This window comes from Parus major, chromosome 2, assembly GCF_001522545.3.
Source record: "Parus major isolate Abel chromosome 2, Parus_major1.1, whole genome shotgun sequence".
NCBI lineage: Eukaryota > Metazoa > Chordata > Aves > Passeriformes > Paridae > Parus > Parus major.
The window spans coordinates 46,453,237-46,479,846 of record NC_031769.1 but is presented as its reverse complement, the minus strand read 5'-3'; the positions used below and the strand labels follow the sequence as shown (position 1 = coordinate 46,479,846).

Genomic DNA, 26,610 nt, shown 5'->3' with positions numbered 1-26,610 from the left:
AGTTACAAGGAAGCCTTTATGCATACTAAAAATGTAGTTTCTTTGAGAAGCTAGCTGGATGAATCATATTTCTGTAATCATAACTCATGTAAAAGAAAAATGAGCAGAAACAGAGCGATAATACAGGGAACATCTGCAAAAAATGAGATATTCTTCATTACTCCATAGGCAAACAGACATAAGAGATCCCCATTAATTTTTAACAACTTACAAACATGTTGTTTCCCACCCATCCACCAGATCCTCTTAAAAGCTTGCAGAAGGCAGAAAGAACAGCAGGAAAAGCAGGACTACCGGAAAGGGAGCTGGTGGGACACAGCACAGGGTGTGCAGGCACTTGGTGCCCTCTCCTGGGCATAATAGAAAGAGCCATGCTTAGCCAATTCAGAGCATTGCCATGGAAATGGGGTCTTCTACATGCTAAACTGATTCCTCAGATGAATCAGACACAGGTCAATCAGAGAGGAAGGAAATTCACACATTTCCAGAGGAGTACTCAGCTGTTCCAACTCCATTACAAATCCTGACACAGCAGCGTGTTACATCACAACATTGTTTATTATGTAACTTTTTACAATACAAACAAAAATACAGAAATGCAGTATATGAATACAGCTAAATGCAAAATGGTGATGTTTTTCTCGAGGCCATATTCCCATTTCTAGTAAAATAAAGAAAGACTGCACACAGGTAGAAACAGGTTGGTAGTTAACTCCACAATTTTGCCTAGAAATGACCTATAAATGCGTTTTCCTGCTACTTACCATAAAACGTAAAAAGGGAGTTAAAGGAAAGTTTTACTCACTGGTTCCTACCATATGAAAGAAGCTATATTCTATTTAGGAGGGCCAATATATGGAAAAATATCTAAATTAAATGTTATTACAAAAAATGAAGCAGTAATGAGATCCTCCTGGCTAAAGGAGTTACTAAATGAGAATAGCATATATTTAAAGAATCCAAAACATAAAAGGGTTGTTATAAAAAGCTTAGGTGCACTGTAAGCTTACAACTTTTTTTTTTTCCATGTGTCCTTTTAAACAATGGAAGTGTCAAAAATAGGGTCAACTGTGTTAGACTAAATTACATTATTGTATATGCTGCACTGAATGGAGTTCTTGTATTATAATAATAGAGAAGCATTGTTTGCATCATATTATGGCAATTTATCCTCACTAAAAACCGTCTAGAGTCCTGCATTTTTTGATATCCTGTAAACCGTCAAACCACCAGAACATGATTGTACAACAGTAAAATGTTTTCTTTTGCATTAAAATGACACCTGTTTAAAAAAAAAAAAAGAATGAAAAAAGGTACTTAGAGCTGTTATTTTTCCAAGTACACAACACCCTAGACAATTCAAGGCATCTCATTCTCCATCAAAATTAACAAAAATTTGTCATGCTGTTAAATCCATTACTATGGATACGACTGGTGCAAAATTGGTCAAACGGATCCAACAAACACTGATGTCCAGGCTGGCATATTGGCAATTAATACATAACTGGTGGTCAAAATGATGCATTTAAAATATCTTCCCTTTCTTCTTATTCTTTTCCAAGGTTCTAAATTGACATTAAAAAAAAAAAGTTTGTTAAATAATGCATACGTGTTCTGATGTTTTAAAAAAATAGTATATTTTAAAACAGGTATTTTAATAAGGCTTTACTGGTTACAACACAATGGATGAAACCTACTAAGCACACAGTATTTGTACTGTGTGAATCAAGCAATGCAGCTATCACCAGATTTCCCCTCCCAAGGACATGGGGAATTAAACATTTTAATTCTCAAAGCTTTAATTCTTCATCCCCCAGAAATCTGATGCAATCTATTAATATAAACATTTTTTTTTTTTACATAGATATATTTATGTGTGGGTACCATATTTTTAAAGGCTAAATTCTGCTTTAGAAGCTAATTATCTTGTCACTATTGCTGAAATACAATCATTTGTAACTAAAAGCAGTCCAAGATTTTTCTTGGCTTTTAAGTGACACCTCCATAGTGGTCAGTGACCATGGATGGACCATTACTGTCTCAGAAATCACCTTTGAGCAGAAAGCTACAGAACTTCCACCATGAACTGCAGGACAAGACTCCAATTTACCTGGAAGAATTCTGTTGTTCCAAAATACGCTGTTGAGCCTCCCAGTTTGCTTTCTCATCCTCAAACTGACGACGCTTTTCCTCCAATTCTTTGTGTTGTGCCTCCAAATTCTTCTTCATTTGCTCATGGCGTCGCTGCAGCTGTAAAAGATTACAAACGGAGTCAGTAGGTGCAGAAAACACAGCAACTTTTAACAAACATCAGCAACTAAACTAACTAATGCAACAAAATCATGTGTTCTATTTTCCTTCAGAGAAAGTAGTTCAGACAAAAAACACCATGGTCATAGGTATTGCCAGTAACAGAAAATGACAGCTTCATTTTACAGTTAACAGAAAATGCCCCAAATGCTGCTCAATTTACAAACAGTATTTGTATGCAGCTACATTTGGCAAATAAAAGGAAATTAAAAAATACTTTGGTATTTGACACAAACATTAAGCAGCAAACTGAAGAGAATCTGAGTATCACTAATGCATAGAAGAGCAGCATCTTTGACTTTCTGTGGGGTGGAAAAACCCAGAATATTGATTTCATCCTATAGCGTTAGCTATTGTGGAGGTATTTGGAAAAAAAAAAAAGAAAGTGGATTAATTTATTTGCTAATCAGATGAATCTGTATTATTGAGGAAGTGAATTGTCTACATTCCAAAACAGAGTAAGAATTCTCTCTGGCAAGTTGATGGGACGGACTGACAATCAAATGTGTTGTATGTGAGGATGGAAACACTTGTCAGGAGAAGTGATTCCTTTTGTGTGATAGAATGTTTTTTTTGAATTGAGGTAAATCAGAATGGTTTGGGTTGGAAGGGACCTTAAAGATCATTTAATTCCAACCCTCCCACCAAGGGCAGGGACCTGGATAGTCAGTGTCCCATCCAGCCTGACCCTGAACATCTCCAGGTACACACAACTTCTCTGGACAACCTGTTCCAGTGCACCTCACAATAAAAAACTTTCTCCTATTATCTGATCTAAACCTACTTTCTTTCAGTTAAGAGCCATTCCCTTTGTCCTGTCACTCCACACCCCTGTAAATAGTCCCTCTCCATCTTTCTTGTTGGTCCCTTCAATACTGGAAGGACACAGTTAGGCGACCACAAGGTCTCCTCTTTTCCAGACTTGGTAATTCCAATTCTCTCAGCCTTCACTTATAGAAGAGGTGCTCCATCCCTCCAGTTGTGTTGGTGGCCTCCTCTGGACTCGCTCCAGCACATCAATGTCCTTCCTGTGCTGGGATGCCAGAGCTGGATATAGCATTGTAGGTGGGGGTCTCACCACAGCAGAGCAAAGGGGCATCCCCTCCCTCGACCAGATGTCCACATGTCAGAAGTGATATCAAACTTCCTCTTTCTTTACTCATTTGCAAGACTCTGTTTTACACAAACCCTTGAAAACCTATTTCCTTTTACACGTTTTTATACAGCACTGTCTGTTGCCTACTTTTCTACATTTAGATAAATAAACATCAGAAGTTTAAAAAGCCATGAATGGTGAAGTAAAAAGAAGAATGAATTGCACGAACATAAAAAACTGGTATGACAGGATACACTCAGTCAGAAAGTCATGAGATAGTACATGAAATCCAGAAATATTTTTGGTTTTCATATAACAAGGAGAATGTGGAGACCAAAAGTATAAAAGGGTTCAAAAATATTCAAGACAGAAACTGAAGAAAGGATAAATCAAGTGACTACAAAAACCATGATCCAGATAAAACACAGCTTTAAAATCCTCAAATTGCTGACTGGCGTATCTTACTATTCACATCCTTATCTATTCAGTTCCCGAAAAGAAAAAACAAAAACCAAAAAACCCAACCCCCAAAAAAAGCTCACCACCAAACAAAAAAAAATCTAGATTGATTTTTTTCCTCTTATCCAGTATGCCTTGGCACCTCTTACAGTGCCTAGGCTGCCAAGTATTTCAACTACACTTCCAAGTTTCCTCATTTTTCCTCAAATTTGGAGACAAACTTTTTTAGGAACTTTGACAGTTCTGAACTTCTCTATTAGGCTTCTTGTGAGAAACTGCTTTCCCAAAACTTAAAAAGTTGCTCAATTTTTTAACTTAAAAAATTATTTCATTTTTCACTTTTACTTAAACTTTATAATAGTCCCTTATATAAAGATCACTTTCAGAGCCCCTTGAAGCCTGTAAAAAACCAGATTCACTGGTGAAGTGAGGACTTCACCCAGAGATAACAGACATTAGAATTAAGTATTCATAAAATTTGTTCAAATGATACTGGGACACTGACAAAAACAAATCCCTGACTCTTCCTTAGCCTAGTAATTTTCATTTAGGTGATGTCCTATAGGCATTGTGTCCAATTCCTGAAATGCTATTCCAAAACATACAACAAATAATCATTACTGCATTAGCTTATATAAACCATAAAAGTCTCAAGAACTTTTAAAATCACATGGAAAAATAAACATAAAATGACCAAAAGAAAAGGGAGAAAAAAAGGGTAAGGAAGTTAAGGAGCATTTTAACATGCTATGACTATAAATGAAAATAGAATGCACGTGAACATTAAAATTTCATTTTAAGTTCCTGCTTTTACCATTTCTGCAAAGGCAACAAGCTGAGAAAGAAGAACGGTGTTGTCTTGACACATAAAAACCAGCTATGGAATCAATTATGTTGCAAAGTCTTGGCATAATGTCCCATCTCTACCCTTGTTCAGCCTCAAGTTATATTGGTGTTTAAAATATTTTGATTACCTCAGCTTCAGAGTCCTTCAGTTTCTGAACTTTTTCTTTGACTTTCATCTCAAACACCTGTTCCATTTCCATTTCCATTTTTTTCATTTTGGCTACATGTTCCCTCCTTTCCTCCTCCATCTGTGCCAATGGGCTCCTGCCATAAATCCAGAAGAAGCAGTTAGCTAGTAAGAACTTTTTTTTTCCCTGTATGTTACATTAGGGCATCTGGAAAAAGCAAGATAAAAGTGCTGAAGCAGTAAGATAAACACACATCGCTGTAGGCACTGCTAGCCTAAATTCAATTTGCATTATTATATTAACTGTTTAGAAAAGTTTTACTTAAAAAGATATTACATACAATGTCTTTTCCTCCCCCACAATTGATTTACACTACATTTAGGTTAACAGAAACTCTTGACAGAAATTTCTATCTGTAGAACCACCTGGTCATGGGAAGAGAGGAAATTAATGTTATAACAAGAAAATTAGCATCTTCCAAGTGATCTTCAGGCATCTCCTTCTTCCCCATAATTCAAATATATAAAAAAATTAATGGACATAGTAAGAAAATTATGAGGGCTGCACACTAAAGTCCTATTTTCTCTCTAAATCTTCATTGCTCCCAAGTTCCAAGACCAAGAGACATTTAACATTACAACAATGTTGAATGCTCTGGTCATAGTATTAAAGTGTGATTAGCTTTGAAAAAAAAGATTTGGCAACTGAACATCAATATTTCAATGTGTTAGTTGGAAGGTTCTCCTTTAGAAAGCTATTAGTAAGTGTAATGTATAAAAATGTACATAATTTTTAATTTTTCCATATACTTTATAGCATACTTTCCTGGATTGTACTTAATTTTTAAAGCTGTATAAGCCTGCTATCCATGTTATGGTGATACGGGTTTTAAATAGTAAGTTCCACTGTAAATATCTAATAAAACAGGATGACTGAGATCTAGCAATGATTGCTACAGAGTTGTGTTAAGACTCTGTTGTCCCACAAAGAGAAAGCAAACCAAATCACTGGCCTCTTATTTCAGTTTTGGGTATCTATGGCTTACAAGGACAAATTTTTAACTATTGTGTTGGCAAAAATAAAGAACTAATTACATTTGGAATCATTACAATCAATCAGCAGAGGATATCTAATATATATATATATTAAACTGAACCTGAATTAATAGTTGCAATGCTTGGATATGTGAGTAAAATCCTGTATAATATACAGAACTGAAATTAATCTTCAGTTTAATTTTTACTATAGTCCTTCAAAAGGCCAACTGCTAGCAATCTTTTACAAGGAAAAAATTAATGGTTAAACACAGGTGAGGTACAATAATGCACAAAAGTAATAAGGAAGTAAAAGAAGAGGTGAGTAGCAGTACTTGTGGAAGCTAAGCAGCTGTCAAAACAAGACTATTTTCTTCTAGAGATGTAAAGTTCTCAAATGCATCTGCTCTTCAAAAATTAATCTACCAAGCAGAATAAATATTGAGGAATCATTGCTGCAGTTTTAACTTGAAAGGGGTGCAGAACTGTCCTTTGATTGAAAATTTTGTAATCCAATGGGGATATCATGCAAGCTGTGTTTGATGAAGTGCTGAAGATCAGTCTGCACAGAAAATCTGATTAACTGACAAGTGAGCATTTACAGCTGAGAGCTTTACAACACAGGTCACAACTGGTTTTGTTAGGTCCTAAGTATGTGACACAGGTAAAAGCACATTGCCCTGTATTTTAGGACAATATTATACAAGGGATTTAAACGAAAACAAACAAACAGAAAAACCACACACACGCACAAAAAAAAAAAAATAAATAAAAAGAGCTGAAGGGAAAAAAGCCCACAAACCACTAAACAAGGATGTAAAACAATTAACTGATTTCAGAGGACATGTGTTCTAATAACAGTCCTCTAAGTTATTCTGCAAAACTGAAAAATTATTCTAGGTATGTGCAAAGTAGAACCTCTGCAAGCAGGTAATAAGATAAAATCATGGTCAGAAACCATTAAAGTTATTAAATCCCCAATTCAATGAAGAATTGTAAATTTACAAGTAAGAATAAAGATTTCAGTAATTCTTTATAAGCATCTATATAAAGATGACTGAGCTATGGATAGAAACTGAGGAAATTCCATAACTTATGCACTTCTACTGCTTTTTGAAATTTGACCAAATTTGACCTGAATCCTAGCCAAAAGGTTTCAAAAGAGGATGGGTTTTTACAGAGGTATTTGTCACTGTATGCATTTATAAAATCCTTAAGTTTACAATAGCACAGCTTTATGGAAAAAAAAAAAAAAAACCAAACCAACTGCTAGTGGAAAAAACAGTGCCAAGAGCAGGATACCAGGAAACTGTTTTAAATTTGAAACATCAAACAGTGAAATCCTTTTTGTGTTTAGAGAATTTTTGTCTTAAATTTTTTGGAAAAATTTAAATGACCACTTACATGCCTTCAACTGTGTCAAATCTAAAAAACAAAAAATACAGAGGCTTAGCTTAGCATGCTTAAATAAAACCACAAAACCAAAAGCAATAATTAAAAAAGTAAATTCAATATTATTAGATTCCTAAAGCTAATTATGTGCTCCCCCAAAAGCAAATTTTTCATACTAAAAGGAAAAATTGTTAGTTAAAGCTTGTTATACTTATTTCAAATTCTGTTAGTCGATCACTACATAATGTCAATATTAACACAGGTTTGATGTGCAGATGCTTTCAGGAATACTTTTCCTACGACATCTATGCTTTTAAAAAGATTTAAAATATTTTAGTGACATGAATGACCACTTGCTCTAACCAAGTTTTCGGAAACCAATGCCACCTGGAGGCTTATCCCCTCGTTTAGAATGTATCAGCTAGCAAGGCCGGAGTCTGTACGGCCGGGAATGTTCTGAAGCTGCAGGAAGAGCACTTGGCTCCCGCGGCCAGCAGAGGTCTCAGCGGCGGCTCGGCTGCAGCATCACCTCCCCCAGGCACCGGGATGCTGCAGCCAGCGTGTCTCGGCTCAGCGAAAAACGGGCTGAAAACAAGCTCTGATCTCACCATCCTCTCACATGAGCTTCACATTAGAGCTGCTGCACAGAACTCGCCAAGAATACAGGAAAAAGGAGCTGGAAGTGGTCTGGGCTCAGCAGTCGGAGGGGCTCGAGCATTGTGTATTTTGTTACCCTGGATTGACGATGGGTAAGACCCATCTTTATGACGTACAATATGACTTCCAATAAAATTCCAAAATTTTAATTTCACTGAAGACAGCAGCTTCATATAGCAAACCAAAAAGACTTCTCGAATTCTAACTCCTGAATTTCAGAGCAAATGCCAATTTTCTCATGTCACATAGTACATGTGTGAAATTACAATTACCATACAATTTAAAGACACAATTATCTACATATGTGAAGACTACCTTAACATTTTATTTTTTTAATGATTAGGAATGTATTGAAATTTTGAAAAATCAGACTAAACCTAAAATATAGAAAAAAAAGCTCCACAGTAATGGAAAATACATGTCTTGGTTTGCTCCTAAGTTAAGAAGTTACTTACAGAAAATGAAAGTTTCACCAAATCGAAGGAAGCAAATCAGAGTTAAGATTATTAACTAGATAGAAAAATGTTTCACTTCATCTGCACAGTATTATTAAAACTTGTAGTACATACTTCTATTTGTTTTCACATTAGCATTTTTGTCTAAAGAAATATGTTAACAGCTGCATGAAAAACTGAGATCTGCTAGAATCATAAAAATACAGCTGTTTTAAAGGTACAAAAGGTCAATCCAGCCTCCAACAGCTGTCAGCAGGAGATACTTTTGGAAAAGTACAAGCACCACTGCGTGTCTCCTGGTATGTCTGCCCTCCCAGTCTTTCAAACCCTGCAGCTTAGGAGTTTCCAGAGCCAGAAGGTGTATCTGTCTTTAACCATACGCTTGTAATACCACCAGACAGCACCAGAGCACGTCTCCATTCTCACACAGAGACACAGGAGCTGTCTCTCATGCAAGAATTAATATTGCCCCAATTTGAGATACAGACACTTCTTTCAAAAGGCCAGCAGGCAAGCATGAAATTCCTAGGGGGAGGCACAGATAAACTGTTAATATCTGTTCCTCCCCCTCAGTTTCCAGGCAACACGTGGTTATCAGGAAGAGTCCATCTATGCTGCTTCAACTATACCAGGTTAAAAAACCAAAAGCTACAAAAACACACTGAAGCCAAAAAAGCAAGTTAAAGCTTTTTTTTTTTAAAAAAAAAAAAAAAAAAAGAAAAAAAAGAAAGAAAAAGCTGCAACTCAACATATGGTTAAGGTAAAATCAAAAATAGCATCAGCTGCTTCATAACCAGCACATGCATTCAAGAATTTCATGTATTTACTTATTAAGTCACCCTGTGTTCTGGGGAACAAACTCTTACAAAACATTCAAAATAGTCTTTCTAACTTTGCAATAGACTTTGCCATCTTTCATCAAACTGCAAATATTTACTCATTTTCTTGAACAAAAAAAAAACCTGATAGCAAAGAGCACCAATTGTATTTATTCATCTCTGAGCTGCAGTACTGCAGTGCTTCAAGCAACAAACTTCTAATGGAGAAAATACTTCCAGAAGGCACATTCATTCACCAGGAAATATTCAGGTGGGACAGCACAGTGATCTGAATTGACAAGAGATGCAAAGTGAGCATACTTAGAAAGCAAAGTAATTCCAGACCCTTGTAGTATAGGTTCTGGATCAAAAAGAAGTATCAGGAATGCTATCAGAAACTGAGTGGAGTGGAGAGGTGAATGAAGGTCACAAGGAGTTTTGAAACCTACTCATGGATATATTTTTGTATAAAATAACATCTTATTGTGTCTGCAATGTTGGAATAAAAAAACAGTTTTGAATAGTCACACTGTTGTTTTTAAGAATGCAGAATAACCAGTCCTTATACAGATGAGGTAACAGACTGAGTTTGTAGGTGCAGACTAACACAAATTTAACCAGACACAAAACAAAAATGGTCAAAGTGTTGTCACTAAAATTCAGATTTTCCAAAATCTAAGGAAAACATACTAAGATTTTGAAAGGTATGGAAGAAACCCCAGTATTTAACAACACACAGAGAAAAATGTCAACAACTTTCTTTGATATCCCAAATAACAATGGGGGGGAAAGTTTCACTTTCAGTACAGTAATAGCAAATAATAGTACAGTAAAAAGCATAGTAATAGAAGTCCTGGAGAAAATGCTTAATTTTCTCTTCTGCACTCCTGTTATTACATTTTCACCTGACATACTTGCTATGTGCACTCAGAAGCCTTGGAGATACGAGTCAGGGATAACATGATGGCAAGCAACATGACAGTGAGAAGTAGTAACCACAGTGCTACAGACACATATAGTTGAAAACTAGTATTTTTAAGACTTGACCTAATTAGAAACTCTCCTTAAATACAAGTACACTTCTGAAGAGTTGCTGTAACTGACATAAACTGTTACATTTTTTGTCAGTGCTGAGCAGGGAAGTCTCATGTAGACTCACACTAGATGAAACTAAATCACGTCCACTTAAATCATTTTGTCACAACTTTTAATGCATTAAGGGAGTGTAGAATAGACATTTCTTTAGTGTAAAATGGCTTTGTAGCTGCCATATGGGTGCAAATAGCAGGTACTTCCAAATGATTTCAGGGATCTTTTTCAGGAAGAACAGCTGTAACTTTGCATACCATTAGCTGAAAAGAATACTATATTTTGATAGAGAAATTTGCACTTAAATATAGTACAAAATAAGAGCGCCATTAATTATTAATTTAATCACTAATTACTGTTGATGCAGTTACTACATGCAGAGCAGGATATTTGAGTGTTGCTCTTCTCAAACAGCATTATACAATTCAGAATACAGTAGAGCCTACTTTTAAATCTTCTGATAGCTTCATCAGGTTGGCAAATAACTTCTTGCCAGGTATAATAACGATGACATATCAGAGTTTGAAAAAAACAGTTACAAAAGCCCCCAAACACTTCATTGCAACTCCCTTCTCACAAAAGAGAATGATGTTGCAATAATTCCCCTACCATGATAAGCAGCCATATGAATAGCCAGAGCAGCATTTCAAAGATGACAGTAGCAGGTCTGCTTTTTTGGAGTTTCTATACAAATATTAACCCATTATTCTCAAAAATATCCCCAACACAGAGTATTGATCACTGACCAATAATTCCACACGCAACATAAAAACCGAAACAGAAAATTATTAATAATAATAAGAGATAATAAATAGAAATTAATGCACAAAAACTTTGTAGTAACAGTGAAATGAAATTCTGAGTAAATCTAACAATTCTCTTCAAAGCTTAATCCACTATTTAACATGTTCAGTGAAACTAGTGTAAACCTTAGTGAAAGAGGAAAAAAATCCAAATTACAAGTAAACAAGAGGTATATTGCTTCAGACACAGCAAAGAGACATCTGACTGAAGGCTATATACATACAAACCCACTGGAACCTCTCCCCAAAAAACCCAGAACACCAACACACATTCACAAAACCAATCAACCAAAAAAAAAAAAAGAGTAAAAAGATTAAAGTGCAATACAGCCTTAGCAGGAACTTACTTTGTTAGCTGCCCTTTATTTTTGTTGTTGTCAACACCGTTGTATGTAACAGCTGCGAGTTTTCTGCTTCTGTAGTTCTCATAATGTACATTGTTAGTGACATCCTTCAGGTCCTGCATATGAGTTCTGTCAATAAGTGCAATTTATCAGCTTAATGCGCAAATACAAAATACAATCTGAAACATCAGTCCCTGTTCATTTTGCAGATTGACTTGAATTCAATTATATCCCCCCATTAATGTCCCATTCCCCATAATGTTATTACTCTACCATTTAAATCAGCGCTGTCAAGACAGCACAGGCACAGAAATACCAGATTATTTTCCACCAAACTATCTAAAACTCTCAATATTCCAAACACTAACTTACACAACAGTCTTTGGAATGTTTGAGTTCTGTGGATAAACTTGCAGGTATTTGATAGGCAGATAAGAAAACTGTGTATTACTACTGTAGTAGGTGAGGAAAAGCATGTCAGGCAAGAAACAACAAGCCAAACCTTCCTAATTTCTGTCTTTTAATTCTACAAAAACTAAACATTAAGTTCAAGACTAAGCTAAAAGCATTCACTTCACAATTTTCCATTGCCAGTCTGGAGAAAAGCAAAGCTTAGGAATCAAACTAACAGCTTTTGCAGCAGATGTCACCTAGTGGACTGCTGGGAGCACAGGACTCAGCACCTAACACAACAAAGCACAGGCAGTCCTGCTTTAGGTAAATTTTCAGTGCTAGAGTTTTTAGAAAATGCCTACAACTAAGTACACATCAGCACTAACACGTAACTGAGGTTCCTACAGACTAGCAACAAGTAATCACAAAAAATTTACTACCAACAACACTGCTTGCTAAATACATGGTTAACCAAGTTATCATAAAATAAGGTAACTGTTTACCATTAAAAATACAGGAATTTGTATGAACTCACTATCTCAAATTCTTTTTTCTCCAATATATGACTTCCCAATCTCTCAGACATATCAGAAAATTTAATGTTACCTGTCAGTTACTTACCTTATCAACATGTTCCTCAGAATTGTGAAGTCACAGTGTTCACCATTTTCAACTGCAAGACGAAGTAAGCTTTTGTTGAGATGTCAACCAAAATCTGTGCCTTACACAGAGGTAAGATGTCACCCATCTATATTCATTCCAACAACAAATTACTCCCACAGCCTTTCCTTACTCAAACAACATGTGTGTTAACAGAAGGAAAGCATTAACATAACTGTATTAATGTGTCTTGCTAGCAGAGTTCCTATGCTCCCCTAAGCCATATTGGCAAACTGTACTCTGAGTCAGTGCAGCAGAATAAGCCACCACAACAGAAGCACAGTTTTGCCAGTTTAACCAACTGTTTGATCCTTTGGCTGCCTGCTAGCACAGTTCTGTAAGGATCAGACACTAACTGAAGACCTCAGTCTAGATCCAGCTATATCCAAAAACCTTTAAAAGACACACTCAACCTGTCTGTCCCTGCCCAGTAAGTTGCAAAAGTCTTCATTTTAATTTTAATATGGATTGAGTTCTTTATTAATGAAACAAAGTAAGGCTGTGTACTGAACTCAATGCACCCACCTACAGATCAAGAGAGAACTGGCAGCCGTCTTTAGAAGCCACCTATTCCACTGTGCCTATCACGCCACTAAAGTAGAAGAGGCTGATGCTGTGAGTGGTATTTCCCTGAGAGATCATGAAGTGACACTGGAGAAAAATGCACACTCCAGAGCTACCTGATGTGCAGACAGAGAAGGCAACACACAAAGCTCTTAGCACACACAAAAGAAAGGCATAGGGCAGGTTCCAATGTGCCTTTGAAGTAAAGACAGACATGGCAAGGAGGGAAAGAAAAAGGATGAAGGAATTAAAATAGCCCAAGTAAATTCAGTGAATCCTACAGAAAAATGCAGAACATTTGTGTGTTCATTCTTGTATCTGCACTCCTGCATTATTTTATTCCATGGTTTTACACAGACTGGTAAATTCCGCTCAGATGGTACATGAAATCATACTCTCAAAAAAGCATCATCCCTCTGTCCTTAGCTGACAGATTGATAGCCACTCCAAGAGGTTCCTTTTAGTTAGGCTAGCTCTTCCCTTCCAAAAGTCACACAATCAGGAACATGAAACCTTTCAGAAATTGGTTATAAAATAAAGAAAAGCAGCACTATTTTGCACATCTCCAAATGCCAACAGAAGAGCCTGAAATAAAGTCTGATCTTCTCTGATGCAGCTGGTTTTTACTTTCTGCCAAACCTCATTTCCTGCCAGACATGCACTTCAAAGTGTTACAGCATTCCTTTTTAAAGTATTGGTCCATACACTGCTTGTTGGCTGGGTTTTTTTTGTCTGTTTTACACTGCATCCAATTTATAGTCCATTGCCCTTGGAAGGCAGAAACAGTGAGGGGGAAAAAAATATTCTTTTTATTCAATACATGCACACCAAAGGAAAAGACTCAATGATCATGGAAAAACAGTCTAATAGTGATTGTTTTACTACAGAGTGTGGTGCACGTCATGCCATGTGGCATTTGAAATATATGAATGGCATTAAAGTACAAGAAATGGCTGCCAGAAGAACATGCAGTTACCTTCAAATCTCTATAGCAGTATAAAGTAAGTTTTAAACAAATTAAAAAAGAAAAAAAAAGTACTCTATTCATTACAGGTACCTATCCTTTGCTACACCCCAGTACATGAAACTCAAGATGTTATGAGAAAAATTGTATTTGTGACAATTTAGCTGATCAAATTAATACTTATAACATGAATGCTCTAGAAAAAATAATTTAATGCACAGGTTTTAAATGAAGATAAATAAGGTAAAAAAGCTAGAAAACAACTGTAATTTAAATCATATCACTGCCTGCAATAAATTACTACAGATTTTACAATTTGTCACTGAGGCTTCAACAGAAATCTGCTTGCAAAGTTACATGCTTCCAAAACCTTTACCTCATTCCAATATTATCAGAATAACAAAATGGTATATTCAATTAATTTCCATACCAAAGACCATTCAAATTAAGCATTTCAAACATTTCAAATACAGACTCATATCCAGTAAGTTTTAAATGGATTAAAAAAAAAAAAAAAATCACAAGAAAGCCTTACCTTCTGCAACACCCCATGGGTACTGCCTTCCTCTAACTCTCTTGCCATTGACTTCAATGATCGTATTACTACCTACCACAGCAAGAGGTAAACGGTCCTACAAGATAAAGTATGACTTTAAAAATCAAAATCTGCTGCCAAAAGATACTGAAAGCATGCCCATGTATCAACTTGATGTAAGCTAGGTCAGTGCTGTAACACTGCAATGCAGATAACCCAAAAGTGCAAGAATAGTGATGTTTATTGACCTCTGCCCAGTTTAATGACTTAAATATACACACACTCCTTCTGAAGTCCTTATGCTGCTGGATTCTGTAAATCTAGTTAAGGAACAGACATTACTGCTACTTAGTAAGCTAAGCAAGAGGCAAACCATTTCCTATTTACTCAACTGCACAATTATTTACCAAGTCATATACCCACTGGCTACCAGGGCAGTTACTTTGACTGGATCTTGTACCCAGTTTTCAAAGGTTTGGCAAAGAACTACGTCAAAGTCTTATTCTCAGCTGAACCAAGAATGCCTCCAGTGTAACAAGCAACAAAGGAGCCAAAAGCAGCTTCAAGGGGCAGAAAGGGACAGAGTACAAAGCTCAGTATTTTGCACTTTTGTCTCTGCTTTTATTCTGCTCTTCTCTAGGCTTAGTCCCAGAATATCTTCCATTTTTTGTCCTATTTGTGTTTATCTATCCTAGGAGATTTCCCCAGTAACAAAAAAATTTAAAAGCTCTTACAAGCTGTTACAGCTACTGAACAAACAGAAGCAAGGCTCAAGAAACGTACACAACATGGACTCCAACATGAAAGAACAAACTGAAAACATGAGTAAACTAAGAAAAAGCCTTTCAACAGTCTGACAGTCCTTTTGATTTTCTTTAGTCATTTATCTCCATTAATGTTTCAGTGTATCAGTCAGCCAGAGAGATATTAGCCGTAATGCACACACTTCATGCCACTGCACACCTCTGTCTGAAAGACAACCCTTGCCTCCTTCAAAGCTCAGAAACAAGTAAGTGGTAGGCTGTGAAGGGTGGACAGAAGTCAAATAAGGATGAATTTTTAAAAGTGGTCTTTAAGAGTTCATTAGTAAACATGAGATCTAGTGCTCTCATGGTGAATTTTAGCAATTGAAGGACTTAGATGACTTAATAATGTCACTCACTGCTGCTGATAAGGAACACTGACCCTTAGAACAGCTTTACATCTGATTTCTATCTTCTAAACATTTTGGTGGGCTCTTTCTTCATTATTGACAGAATGCTTTTCAAACTCAACACCCCTGCTCCCCTGTAAGCACTTTTTCAAAAGAAAAGTAGTTTACCTTTATCTTTTTAACAATCTTATTTTCTTCTTCATCATCTGTTTCTGGAAATTCATATATTTTAATTTTGTGTTCTTGGATTTCTTTCATTATCTAGAAACAAAATGATTATTTGTTTGAGGATTTCATACTTCATAACAGTTTGATGTTCCTGCTTCAGTCTGATTCTCCTCCTTTTGTTAGATATGTAAAACACTTCAGATTAAGGTGACTTAAATTACAACATAAAACTTGCACATGTTTAACACCCTCAGGCGACCGCCAAGGGGTTCACAGTGTAACCATCTCTCCTTAGTCAAGAGAAGACACAATCAGAGCAAGAGTCTCCCAGCTACCAGAATATTATCCACCAATACAAGACAGCAAAAATTGATACCAGTTTTCTCCAACAGGACAAAGAAGTTTACTCTAATGGGAATTCTACCTGCATAGAATTAGGTGCAAAACCTAATACAACAAATTGTCAGACCAGTCTCACAATTGGGTCCCTTAGAAAAAACAGATACTCAAATAGATAATGGCAGGCACACTTTATCCCTCTGAATTTCCACAATGGCTACAGCTGTCACTCCTTTTCTGTTTCTACCATACCTGAGCATCAGTTGCTTGAAGCAGGATCACCTGCCTATTTTAATAGAGCCTGTGACTGATGGATCAACTCAAGCAGTTAGTAATGTTGAAAAACATTTGCAAGTAATAATGAAAATTTAAGAATAACTGAGAGCGTCATCAAAAAAGTAACTGTGCTGTTTTGGTGCTCTATTTGTCTGAAGGGTATTTTTAAAAACAAGCTGATTAGTTTTGCAGAATTTCAGGATGGAAAAATATTAGACCATTTAGATGACAGCTGCACTGCAGAGCCCTGGGGAATATTTCTGGCTCATGGGCTTGCAGTCCTAAGAGAAGTTACGTTTCCTAATCATGCGAAGACTTATTTTCCAAGTTTGGTTTGGAAAAGTCTCCCCTGTTTAACATCCACTCATTGATTAAGCTGCATATGTATTTAGAAATATTCTGTGTTCTGCCATTTTTTCATTTTGTAATATAATTTTTGATCTATCTAATGAAATCAAGAGTTTTACACACAACACCTCTTAATGCCACCTTCTTTTCAGAACTCTGTGTTCTTCTAAACTAGGACTGGATAGAGTTTGATAAATCAAACTTTATGTCTTGTCTTGTTCTGAGTCCTCCTTGTACTCTTCATACAATACTACAAAGCTTAACTGTTCTACTCTTATCATGTAGCTGAAAATAAAACATAAACCACCTGTAGACACAGCAAATATATTTTACAAATACCAAGACATTTTATCAGTTGTGTCAATGTTAGAATTATCTCACCATCTTTAAAATGCATTACCACACCCAAGAGTGAATAGGTTTATTGATTCTCATCTAATAGCTGAGGTATCTTTAATAATTACAGTGCATCAACATGCAAGTGAATACCCAATGCAAACAGTAATACTGTGATACTTGAATACCTTTTTTTTTTTTTTTAACACACTTCTGTTAGGCACCTAAATCTTGAAAGCTTCTTTCCTTCGTTACTGATTTTTATCTCAGCAGTGAATTATTTCACTTGCCAAGAAACATACTATACTTGAAACCTCTTCCCCTGAGGACAGAAACAAGATTATTTCACCAAGAATTATAATTAAATCTAGATATATAAATTATTTAGCTTTGCTGTCTCAAGTTATTGCTTCAGGGTTTAAACTTTGCATGTAAGTTAAATCTCACCATTTCCATAGGGATCAACTTACTAAATTACCCTGTGTTGTAAATATTAATTTTTCAACTCACCTGTTTTTTAAATTGTTGGCATTCCTCGGGTGTAAGTGTGTCTGCTTTGGCAATAAGTGGAATGATATTCACTTTTTCATGCAGGCGCTTCATAAACTCTATATCCAAAGGCTTAAGTCTGAAATACAGCATTAGAGCTTTGCAATTTATATTAATTAAACAAGATTGTACAAATGATGAGATTTGTCCTGACAACAACTTTTAAGACACTGATTTATGAGTGACAGATGACTAAAAATGAGAAGGCTACCTGCAGTTATTACAGGAAATCCCCTAAATTGTATAATACAAGAGGAAGAAGTGGTAAGTTAATATTACTAGCAGGCATGAGCCTTCTGCTAGCTAAAAGTACCCTCATTTTAGCAAGTGATAAGAACTCTCCTACAAAGGTAGTAAAGTTTGTGTTATTGGCTGAGAAGATAATCCCACTTAAAGCCTGACTGATAAAAGTTCACAGTTGTGAATTATGCTCTGTTCACACATACAGGTTCAGGTTCTGAAAACCGTGCCTCAATATGCTTCTTCATGGTAGTGGGATAGAAGACTTTGGTTTTTTTTAAGACCTTAAGATTGCTGAAGATGGTAACCTCTGTGGCCTACATACAAATCAATTAGAAATATCTCATCTCTAAATTGGTATGTAAAACAAAAAGACAGTTATGAAAGTGGATGACAGTGACAAAAAACTAAACCATCATATGGGTATAAGGTGGCTGTGTGGTAATATATTCACCGTCTATGAGGATCAAAGTGGTCAGTATTTCCTGTTTCCTGAAGTCAAACTAGAGAGGTTTTGATGCATTAATGACAGCAAGTTTAGTCAGGCTTAAAGGTTTCAATTAGAGGATTTAACAAGATTATTCCTCATCTAAAACAAATTAGGATTAGGAACATTAAAACCAGATTCATTTGGTACTGAAATTTCCGAAAACCATACATAAAAGAATGAGAAAATGTTCAAGAGCACATATTTAACTTCATTTCAACATTTTCTACCTGTCAGTGATTTCACTAATTCTCAATATGTATCCATTAAATAGCTAATATTAAAGCACATCTATATTATAAGCACTCTTCTCCTTAACCATTCACCTTAATATGCTTTCCCTCTACTTGCCTCAAAAAGGCGAAGTAGAGTTGCTGCCCTTCACCTAGGGCAGCAACACTGAGTTGAAGGGTTGCTGCCAAAGCAGAGTTGTTCAAAAGGTCTGCTCACCTAAGGATTTGAGAGTTTACATCAGAGACTGAAGCAGAAAAGCTTTACATTAAGATATCAAAATTGCAGAAATACAGTAAATTCCATCATCACCCCACTCACTTACCTGGAAGGCTCCTCCTACCCCTCCAATCTCTCCCCCCCTGCTTCCACAGAAACCAATTCAAACTTTTCAGGTGTTTATGGGAATATTAGCTAAAAATGGTGGGATGCAGCAAATGGAAGGACTTTAACTGTTGTGTTTTGGTTTTTTTTAGCTTCCAGATTTCTAAAGCAGGCTTTTACAAATATATTAAAAAGACAGGTAGAAATAAATTCACTTACAAATGCTTTAATTCAACGTAAATATAACCATGCATTGAGAGTGAAGAGGACACTACTTGGTGAGTTATATGTGCTGCTGGCTGCACAGGAAACAGAAGCAAAGACTGCATCACCACAAAAACTAGGTAGGAAGTGAACTCTGTATTTCAGAGGGGGCAGCATCTTAAAAGAGGAAATGCATGCTAAAAGCAGCACCAATTTTCTTCATTAACTTCCTTACTTAGATGATAATTCTAAACATTTATTCCAGAAACTGAAAATCTGTATGCAAACCTAGCATAATTTTACACCTTTTTCTCCCCTAAAAATAACATGAAATACCTGTACAAGGAATATACTTTTACAGCTTTTAGCCTCACAAATTTAGCAACCAAATCCTAATCCATTGGAAACATTACTTTTCCCTTATGAATAATTTGTACCACCCACTGATTTACAAAGTTCTATCAGACATAGAGGTGTGGAGAAAAGACATGTTTTTTGAAGAATCTGAAAATTAGCTCAGAAACAATTGAATAACACAAGGAATCATCTTCCTTTTATTTAAATTACATTTTGGGTTTTGCATACTAGTAAAACAGTATGTCAAGAATTCAAGTGTTTGTTTGCATTTAAAAATGACATGCTTGTTGAGCAAAACTGGCATTACAGATGTGCCTGTTGAACAACAACAAAACACTTAATAAAGGCAAGTCTACATAAGAAAAACTCCACCCTCTGACATATCTTTCCATATTTGGAAGCATCTGTACAGTTCAAAATTATTAGACCCATTCCAATGCTAGCTACAGAAGCTAAGTGTAATAGCTGGCATTTTCTACTGCCTGAGGAATACTCTTTAAATTCCTTCATCACTCCCTTCAACAAGTTTTACTACTTTTGACCTACACAATAGAATAGGCTGATACTTATCTTCATCTCTTCCTGGTTTTGAAGGTATAACTCAAGAGTCTCTGACAAATTTAAACATGATTTCATGATAAAAAGATAGGCAACTAGTTTCAGATAGGTAATTTGTACCTAATACACCCTGGAAATGCAGTTCTCTCTGTCTACCACTAGATAGAAGTCTGATCAAGTGAAAAATAAACAGGGGTGGGAGATAATAACTGAAAAAAAATCTGCACTGCCTACACTGGAATTGCCACTAGACAAAATACTACACACCAAGTGAAGTATGGCATGCTTACACGGATGCATGAAACTTCCAGTCTTCAGTTTACATTAATGGGAGGGAAGGAGGAAGAATGGAATGGAAAAATCCTGTTGCTTGACATGTGAACCAGTTTCTCCTAATGTGATCTAAAGGCATATAGATTACAAACAGACCTGGCACTTGTGAATTTTTTATTTTTCATTGCTAGAATTTTATTTCTCTTGTTATGCAATTAACGTGCAGTCGTATTTTCTGGTGTTCGGCTTGCTAATGTTTGACAAGCCAAAGTAAACTCATCTTTGAAATTAAGCATGATCTGCAGGCCACTAAGAAAATCTGATTTGGAACTTAAGATTGACAAATTTGGATGTTTATCTGAGATAAGAGAGAATGAAAACATAAAATACACTAATACAAACCCATGTCCTGAAGGAGCAATGAAGTATAAACAACACTGCACTCTATTATCTGGCATCTGGCGTCTGTTCACTCGAGATTCCGCATTCAGGTAGTCCTCAAATTTACTGTCAATGTAGTCAATAACTGGCTGCCAGCTGCAGAGATTACATGAATAAAAAACTGTAAGTTGCATTATTTACACAAAGAAACCTTGTTTTGCTAAGAAATAAATGTTCACAATTTCCCCACAGCTTGGGATGTTGTGTTTTTTTTGCTTTTCTTTTGCTTTTCTTAAATTACAATACTTCAACACTGCAGTTGACCAACTCCTCAACCTAAAATTGAGTTATACAGTTATGAAGATACAGTGTGAGTCCACTGAATAAACCTTTCAAACACAATCACCTTTACTGTAAAAGCATTAAACAGAATACTTAAGAAGGGTAGCTAAAGGAGTATGCTTCACTGATCACCATCTCGTGACAGCACAGAAGATGGTTCTGCACACTGCATGTGTGGATGAAGAGCCAAATGCATCATTCAGTTTAAGGGGAAAGGCTAACAGCACTTCAGTCAAATTGGAATTACAGTAGTTAGAAGTTTTCAGCTAAATGGAAAGTTTAGAAGTGTTAATATTTTAACTGAATATTGAAGCCTTCATTTTAAAATATGTCACAAGGTATTATATCTCACATACACACAAAACACAATGCAGAATTATCATGGCAGAACATATAAAGAACATCTTACCAATTACTATTATCCACAGCATCTCCAAATCCTGGTGTGTCAACTATTGTAAGTAGTAACTGAACACCACCCTCTTTGATTAAAACTTTTGACTGCTCAACCTGTAAAATGAATACAGTAAGATTAAATTTTTAGCAGTTTAGTCACCTATCTTAAACACTGGGGAAAACATTCAATGAGTAAGAAGCCTGACAAAGAATTGCTAACTTTTGTGCTTCAAAGGTACTTCTGCTTCTGTGTTTTGCTTATAAAATCCCAATAATTTTACAATAATTAATATTTCATTTATAGAAAAAAGGTCATTATTTAAATAAAATCAGTGAGAAAAGAACCCTCAAGCATATGGGATATCTTAATATTTAAATTCCTGATTAAACAGGAAAAACCTTAACCAGGCTTTAAACCTGATAAAGTTGCAAACTTTGGTCACTTCAAAGAAAATGACGCTTTTCAAAACTACTCCTGCCCGCAAGCACCTTCGAAACTTCCAGTCCTGTTAATCTATTTTTAAGAATACATTTATTCTTCAGCTAGTATAATGGTTGGGAATGGAATCACAAAGTGATGGTTTCCTATTACAAACAGAATTATATTGGAAAGTAATACAATCTGGCTGCAATCTGCTGAGCTAGACCTCAAGTGACTGTAATGGATTAGCTTAGCTCAAGTCACTGATGGAAACCCGCCTGAGAAGGCAACTGCATCAGCACAAGGAATGATGCAAGATGTGGGTGTGGGAGCTCATGCCTCCAGTTGTGACCACCCATCCACAGCACAGCTCAGGGAGCTTGCAGTGAGCATGTCATCAGATTCAGCATGTCATCACAGAGAAGATCTAGGCTAGGCAGCACATGGACTGCTACCTCCCTTGTCCTACTAATGTTTCAGTAATTACTGATATTGCTGATGTCAGGTCCATCTGCCTAAGAAAGTGCTGTATACCACTTTCCTATCAGTGAGATGCACAGCAGTATGAAATGACAAACTCGTATTGGCTTCTTTCCAACTGCTTAGCCATTTAATCATCCTTTTTTCCCTGATATTAAAACAATTGCTATTAAATCACTAGTGACACTGTTTTCTAGATATGGATTCAAGAAATCAGCCATGTAAGCCATTTATCCAGAACCACACAAGAACAGGCAGATTCAATGTGATGTCACCTTGTTGCTCATTGCCTAACACTCCTTAAGCCTCACAAACCCTAACTGGGGAGAGAAAAAAAAGTTCTATTTATAATAAACCATATCTGGATGGTCTCTTGACCAGTTCAAGATTTGAGAAATATCATATTAATGCTTCTAAAGCTCCTCCACATCCCTAATTGTTCTATAAGTGACACAGACTCTCACACAGCCACACCTGAATGTAGCTGCTAACACTGCAATCATCACTTATGTGATGCAATGTAAATCCATGAGATTAACACTGCAGAAAGTCAAAACTAAATCCCTCTTGCACAAGCGAAACACTGATTCCAATTCAGAAGAGAATATCCAGAATCATAGAAAACAGTAACTACCTAGAAAGAGAGCTTCATATTTAATTTCTGAGAATGCAGGATGCTGTTTTTATCTACTCATCAGCAGAGATCCTACTCAAGTCAGATCAGTCCCTTTTGCTGCTACTTCTTAAAGAGTTAATGGATAGCAGGACACTAATCACAGAAGTATCCAGGCTGGATGGGACTTCAAGACCACACAATTCCAACTCCAACATGAGCAGGCCTTACTGCAAGGTCAGGAAGATGCAAAAAACCAGGAATTAAAACCAAATAAACAGAACTGAACACACAGTATCCTAAGTTACTCCTTTGCAAACTATACAGCTCTCATCCTTACAAAAGTGTGCAGCTGAAAGCCGTGAGAACCTAGGAATACATGGACTGCTTTAGAAATGTATGTTTTAATTATGGTGAGTTTATCTCCCCCATCCCCAAGAGTTCTATGAAGAAATTTTATTGTACACAATTGATACCAGAACTCAAGACAGTAATCCCCTGCCACAGTCAACTCAGCCTAGAGTTTACTACTCACAAGCTTTAGCACACAAGAGATTAACTTCTGATTCCTAGCATTCTTTTGGCTATCTTGCATATAGTAACCACACAGCCTTCCTATTACCAAGCACTCTGCAAGTATAAGAAATCCACAACACTTGCAAAATACTAGAGATGATAAAGTTAAGAGATGCACTCTTGCCAAAAGCTACAAGGTATCAGCTTTATTCTCTAGCACAAAAATTTCCAGCAAGCACCATTAAATTATTATGGGTTCACGGTGGAATGCTTTTACAAAAGAAGTAATTAAAAAAGAATTATCTTGAACATATGTTTATAACAAAGGAAAAGAAAGGTCAGGAGATCTCAGAAATGTCATGCCAAGCATCTTCCCTGATTCTGCATGTTTGTAAAATCCAAGTGTGGCTGAATTTGCGATACCACCTTCTGATAAATGGTCTGCAGACAGTGCTAAGACTGGGTGCAGACACTCACCACTCACTGGGTGGTGAGGATTTAAATTTTTTCTTATGTTTCATAAATTAATGTGGGTTTCTTGCTATCAGAGCAGGGTTTTCACAAACCTACAGGAAAATAAACATTAGCTGATGAATTAAATGTCCTATGCTTGTGCTGTGAACAATCAGACCACATCCAGGATATATTGTAAGCAGTAGATTCCACTGGTAGGAAACAGCAGACGAAGACCCTGCCACAAAGCTTCTGCAAAGTTGCATTTTTCTAATCTAAATTGATGTGTCCATATATGGTCAAAGGCACAGAAAGCAGCAACATCTGGAAAAGATCCAGAAAATCACTGTAAACTAGTGTCATTCACAGTTAAGAATCCAACTGCATCCCATCATCTGATTTACAAGTATTCCCAAGGGACTCATGGAAAACATTAGTTCAAGTCTTGGAATTTAAGACTTTTTAAGAAAAGTCTCCTCCAAACAGCCATTTTCCCATGCACTCCAGTCAGCTGGGTCACACGGGTTTCCTTGGCAGTTCCTACACAGTGTTCATCACTTGGTGCTTGTTACAGCTCGACTGCTTTTTATTGCATGAAACACACCTCTGCCATCCTGCATATAAGGCAGTCAGATAATGATCAGAGAAAACACGTTTAATACCCTCTCATTTCTGAGTATGTTTCCTTTGGATTCATCAGACACCAAATCACTTACTCTTAACCATTTCTCTGCATTTTCTCATTTTTTGCATGAGATTAATGCAAAGGACCTGCTTCACAAAACAACTCCAAATTGCAATGGTTTTCAAGCCCAAATCAGTTTGTGTTTATCTATGTGAGGGCCTCTTAAACAAGTTTTGATCAGTAAGCTGTTGCCACCATTTAAGAACGGGTGATTATTACAACCAACATTTGAGGATGCTCAAGTGAGGTGGTTGCTCATCCCTACAAAACCCTTTTATTAATCCTCAACTCAAAAAGGTTTTCACTGACAAAGAGTACAAATCCAGTGGATCCAAATAGCAACTCTCACTGCTTAGTCTTTAATATTTGACAGGGAACACCTCCACATGATACACATTGCTACCACACATGATTTTCAAGCTTGTAGGGGGAAACAATTTTATCCTCACTTACACTGACAATGAAATAAGATACTTTCAGTTTCTTTCTTGAAATGTTACACTTAGTTTTCATTCCTCCCAAGGAACTGAAAGCAAAGTTGCATTACAAGTATACTTAAAAAAAAAAAAAAAAAGACAAAGTACTTATTAGAGAATGTCAAAATTAGTTTTTTGGTCTTTAAACCTATTTCATTTCTAACATATCATTTCCTAAGTCATGTCAGACCCCAATCCACTATTGAAAACAATTTCGGCAAGATCTTGGCTTCAAGCCTTAGCCCACACAGTCAAAGTAAAATGAAAATGCAATGGCTTTTCAGCCTGAGCTCTGTTCAAGCCTTTTTCTTCCCCTCTCTAGCTTTATATAGCAAAAAAAAAAAATAAAAAAAATCATTAAGTGAGGCTTTCTGAAAAGTATGTGTATTTTTCTAAAACCAGTAAATCAATATAAATCAAACCACCCCTGATGGTCAGAATGAACAACAGATTATCTAATCTCGCCACCTAACAGATGAAAGTACTTAACTCAAATTCCAGAAATTCCACACAGAGTTTCAAATTATTCTTTCTTACACTGATGAACCTTTAAGTAGCAAGGAAGTGAGTTATCTTTGAAATATGTCTTGGTTTGGGATTTTTTCTTGTTAGCATGTGCACAAATTCTCCAAAGATTTTTTTCCAATTTAAAAAGCCAAAAATCTCCCAGTGACAGGGAATCCATCCCACAGTTATTTAAACTAAAATTCAATGAACATAACCTGAACTGGTTTAGCTTCTGCTAAACTAAAATGTAATCAACAGTAATGAAATCATGCTACATCTCTCTTCCAACAAAAAAAAGTAACCCATCTATTTGGTTTTCCAACAATCACTGATTGGCTCAGCTCTAAGTATATTATATGAGAGTTTAACTCTTTGCACACCTTTTCCATCCCACTTAACATCTCTTTGAAACAGGTAAGCTCAACCCTTATTCAAATAAATAATGGTCTGATGCCCCTGATAACAAGCTTTTGAGTCCATTTTGTCAGTCACTATGGTTTTACATTAAACTGATAAAACTGCCTAAGAGATGGGAACAAAGCTTAGAAGCTATTAATATATTGTTAATCAAACTTGGGATGTTTAAAAGTTTTCCTCTAAGGAAGAAAAAATTACTTTCTGCAATGAATTAATTTTGTAATACTATTCAAGCTTTAATGTTGACCTAACTGATAAGCAATGCAATTTAAACTTCTCAATATGCACATAATAATTAACTTTTTCCTTCTACTTTGGTAATTATTCTGTGTTCTGACATTGGATTAAAAAATGTCTTACCCAAAAGCCCAAACAAAAACACCCCCCAGGTCCCACAAAGCAGTAAGGACAGTGGTTCATGGCATTGGAGCTTAATTACTTCATTCCAATGAGTTAAAAAGCACTCTATTTTACAACTTCTGGTTAGCACCTTGCATATCCTCCTAACTCAACACAGGGCTTAGTCACTTTAT

The 26,610-nt window shown here is 36.1% G+C and overlaps 1 protein-coding gene across 3 annotated transcripts in view; it reads right to left on the bottom strand.

Moving 5' to 3' along the window:
• Positions 1-537: 537 nt before the first annotated feature.
• The window catches only part of SEPTIN7 (septin 7), a 77,219-nt gene continuing 51,146 nt past the window's right edge, over positions 538-26,610 (bottom strand). For 2 of the 3 annotated variants that reach the window (XM_015618465.2, XM_015618463.2), the window contains exons 5-15: positions 21,523-21,623; positions 20,793-20,927; positions 17,678-17,795; positions 15,869-15,961; positions 14,548-14,644; positions 12,446-12,497; positions 11,435-11,560; positions 7,278-7,298; positions 4,840-4,975; positions 2,111-2,250; positions 538-1,565 (exon numbers count right to left, since the gene is read on the bottom strand). In XM_015618465.2, the coding sequence (XP_015473951.1) occupies positions 1,526-1,565; positions 2,111-2,250; positions 4,840-4,975; positions 7,278-7,298; positions 11,435-11,560; positions 12,446-12,497; positions 14,548-14,644; positions 15,869-15,961; positions 17,678-17,795; positions 20,793-20,927; positions 21,523-21,623 (1,059 nt within the window). In that variant the 3' untranslated portion in view covers positions 538-1,525. The remainder of the gene's footprint in view (positions 1,566-2,110; positions 2,251-4,839; positions 4,976-7,277; positions 7,299-11,434; positions 11,561-12,445; positions 12,498-14,547; positions 14,645-15,868; positions 15,962-17,677; positions 17,796-20,792; positions 20,928-21,522; positions 21,624-26,610) is intronic. The other variant, XM_015618466.2, reaches the window with a different exon arrangement.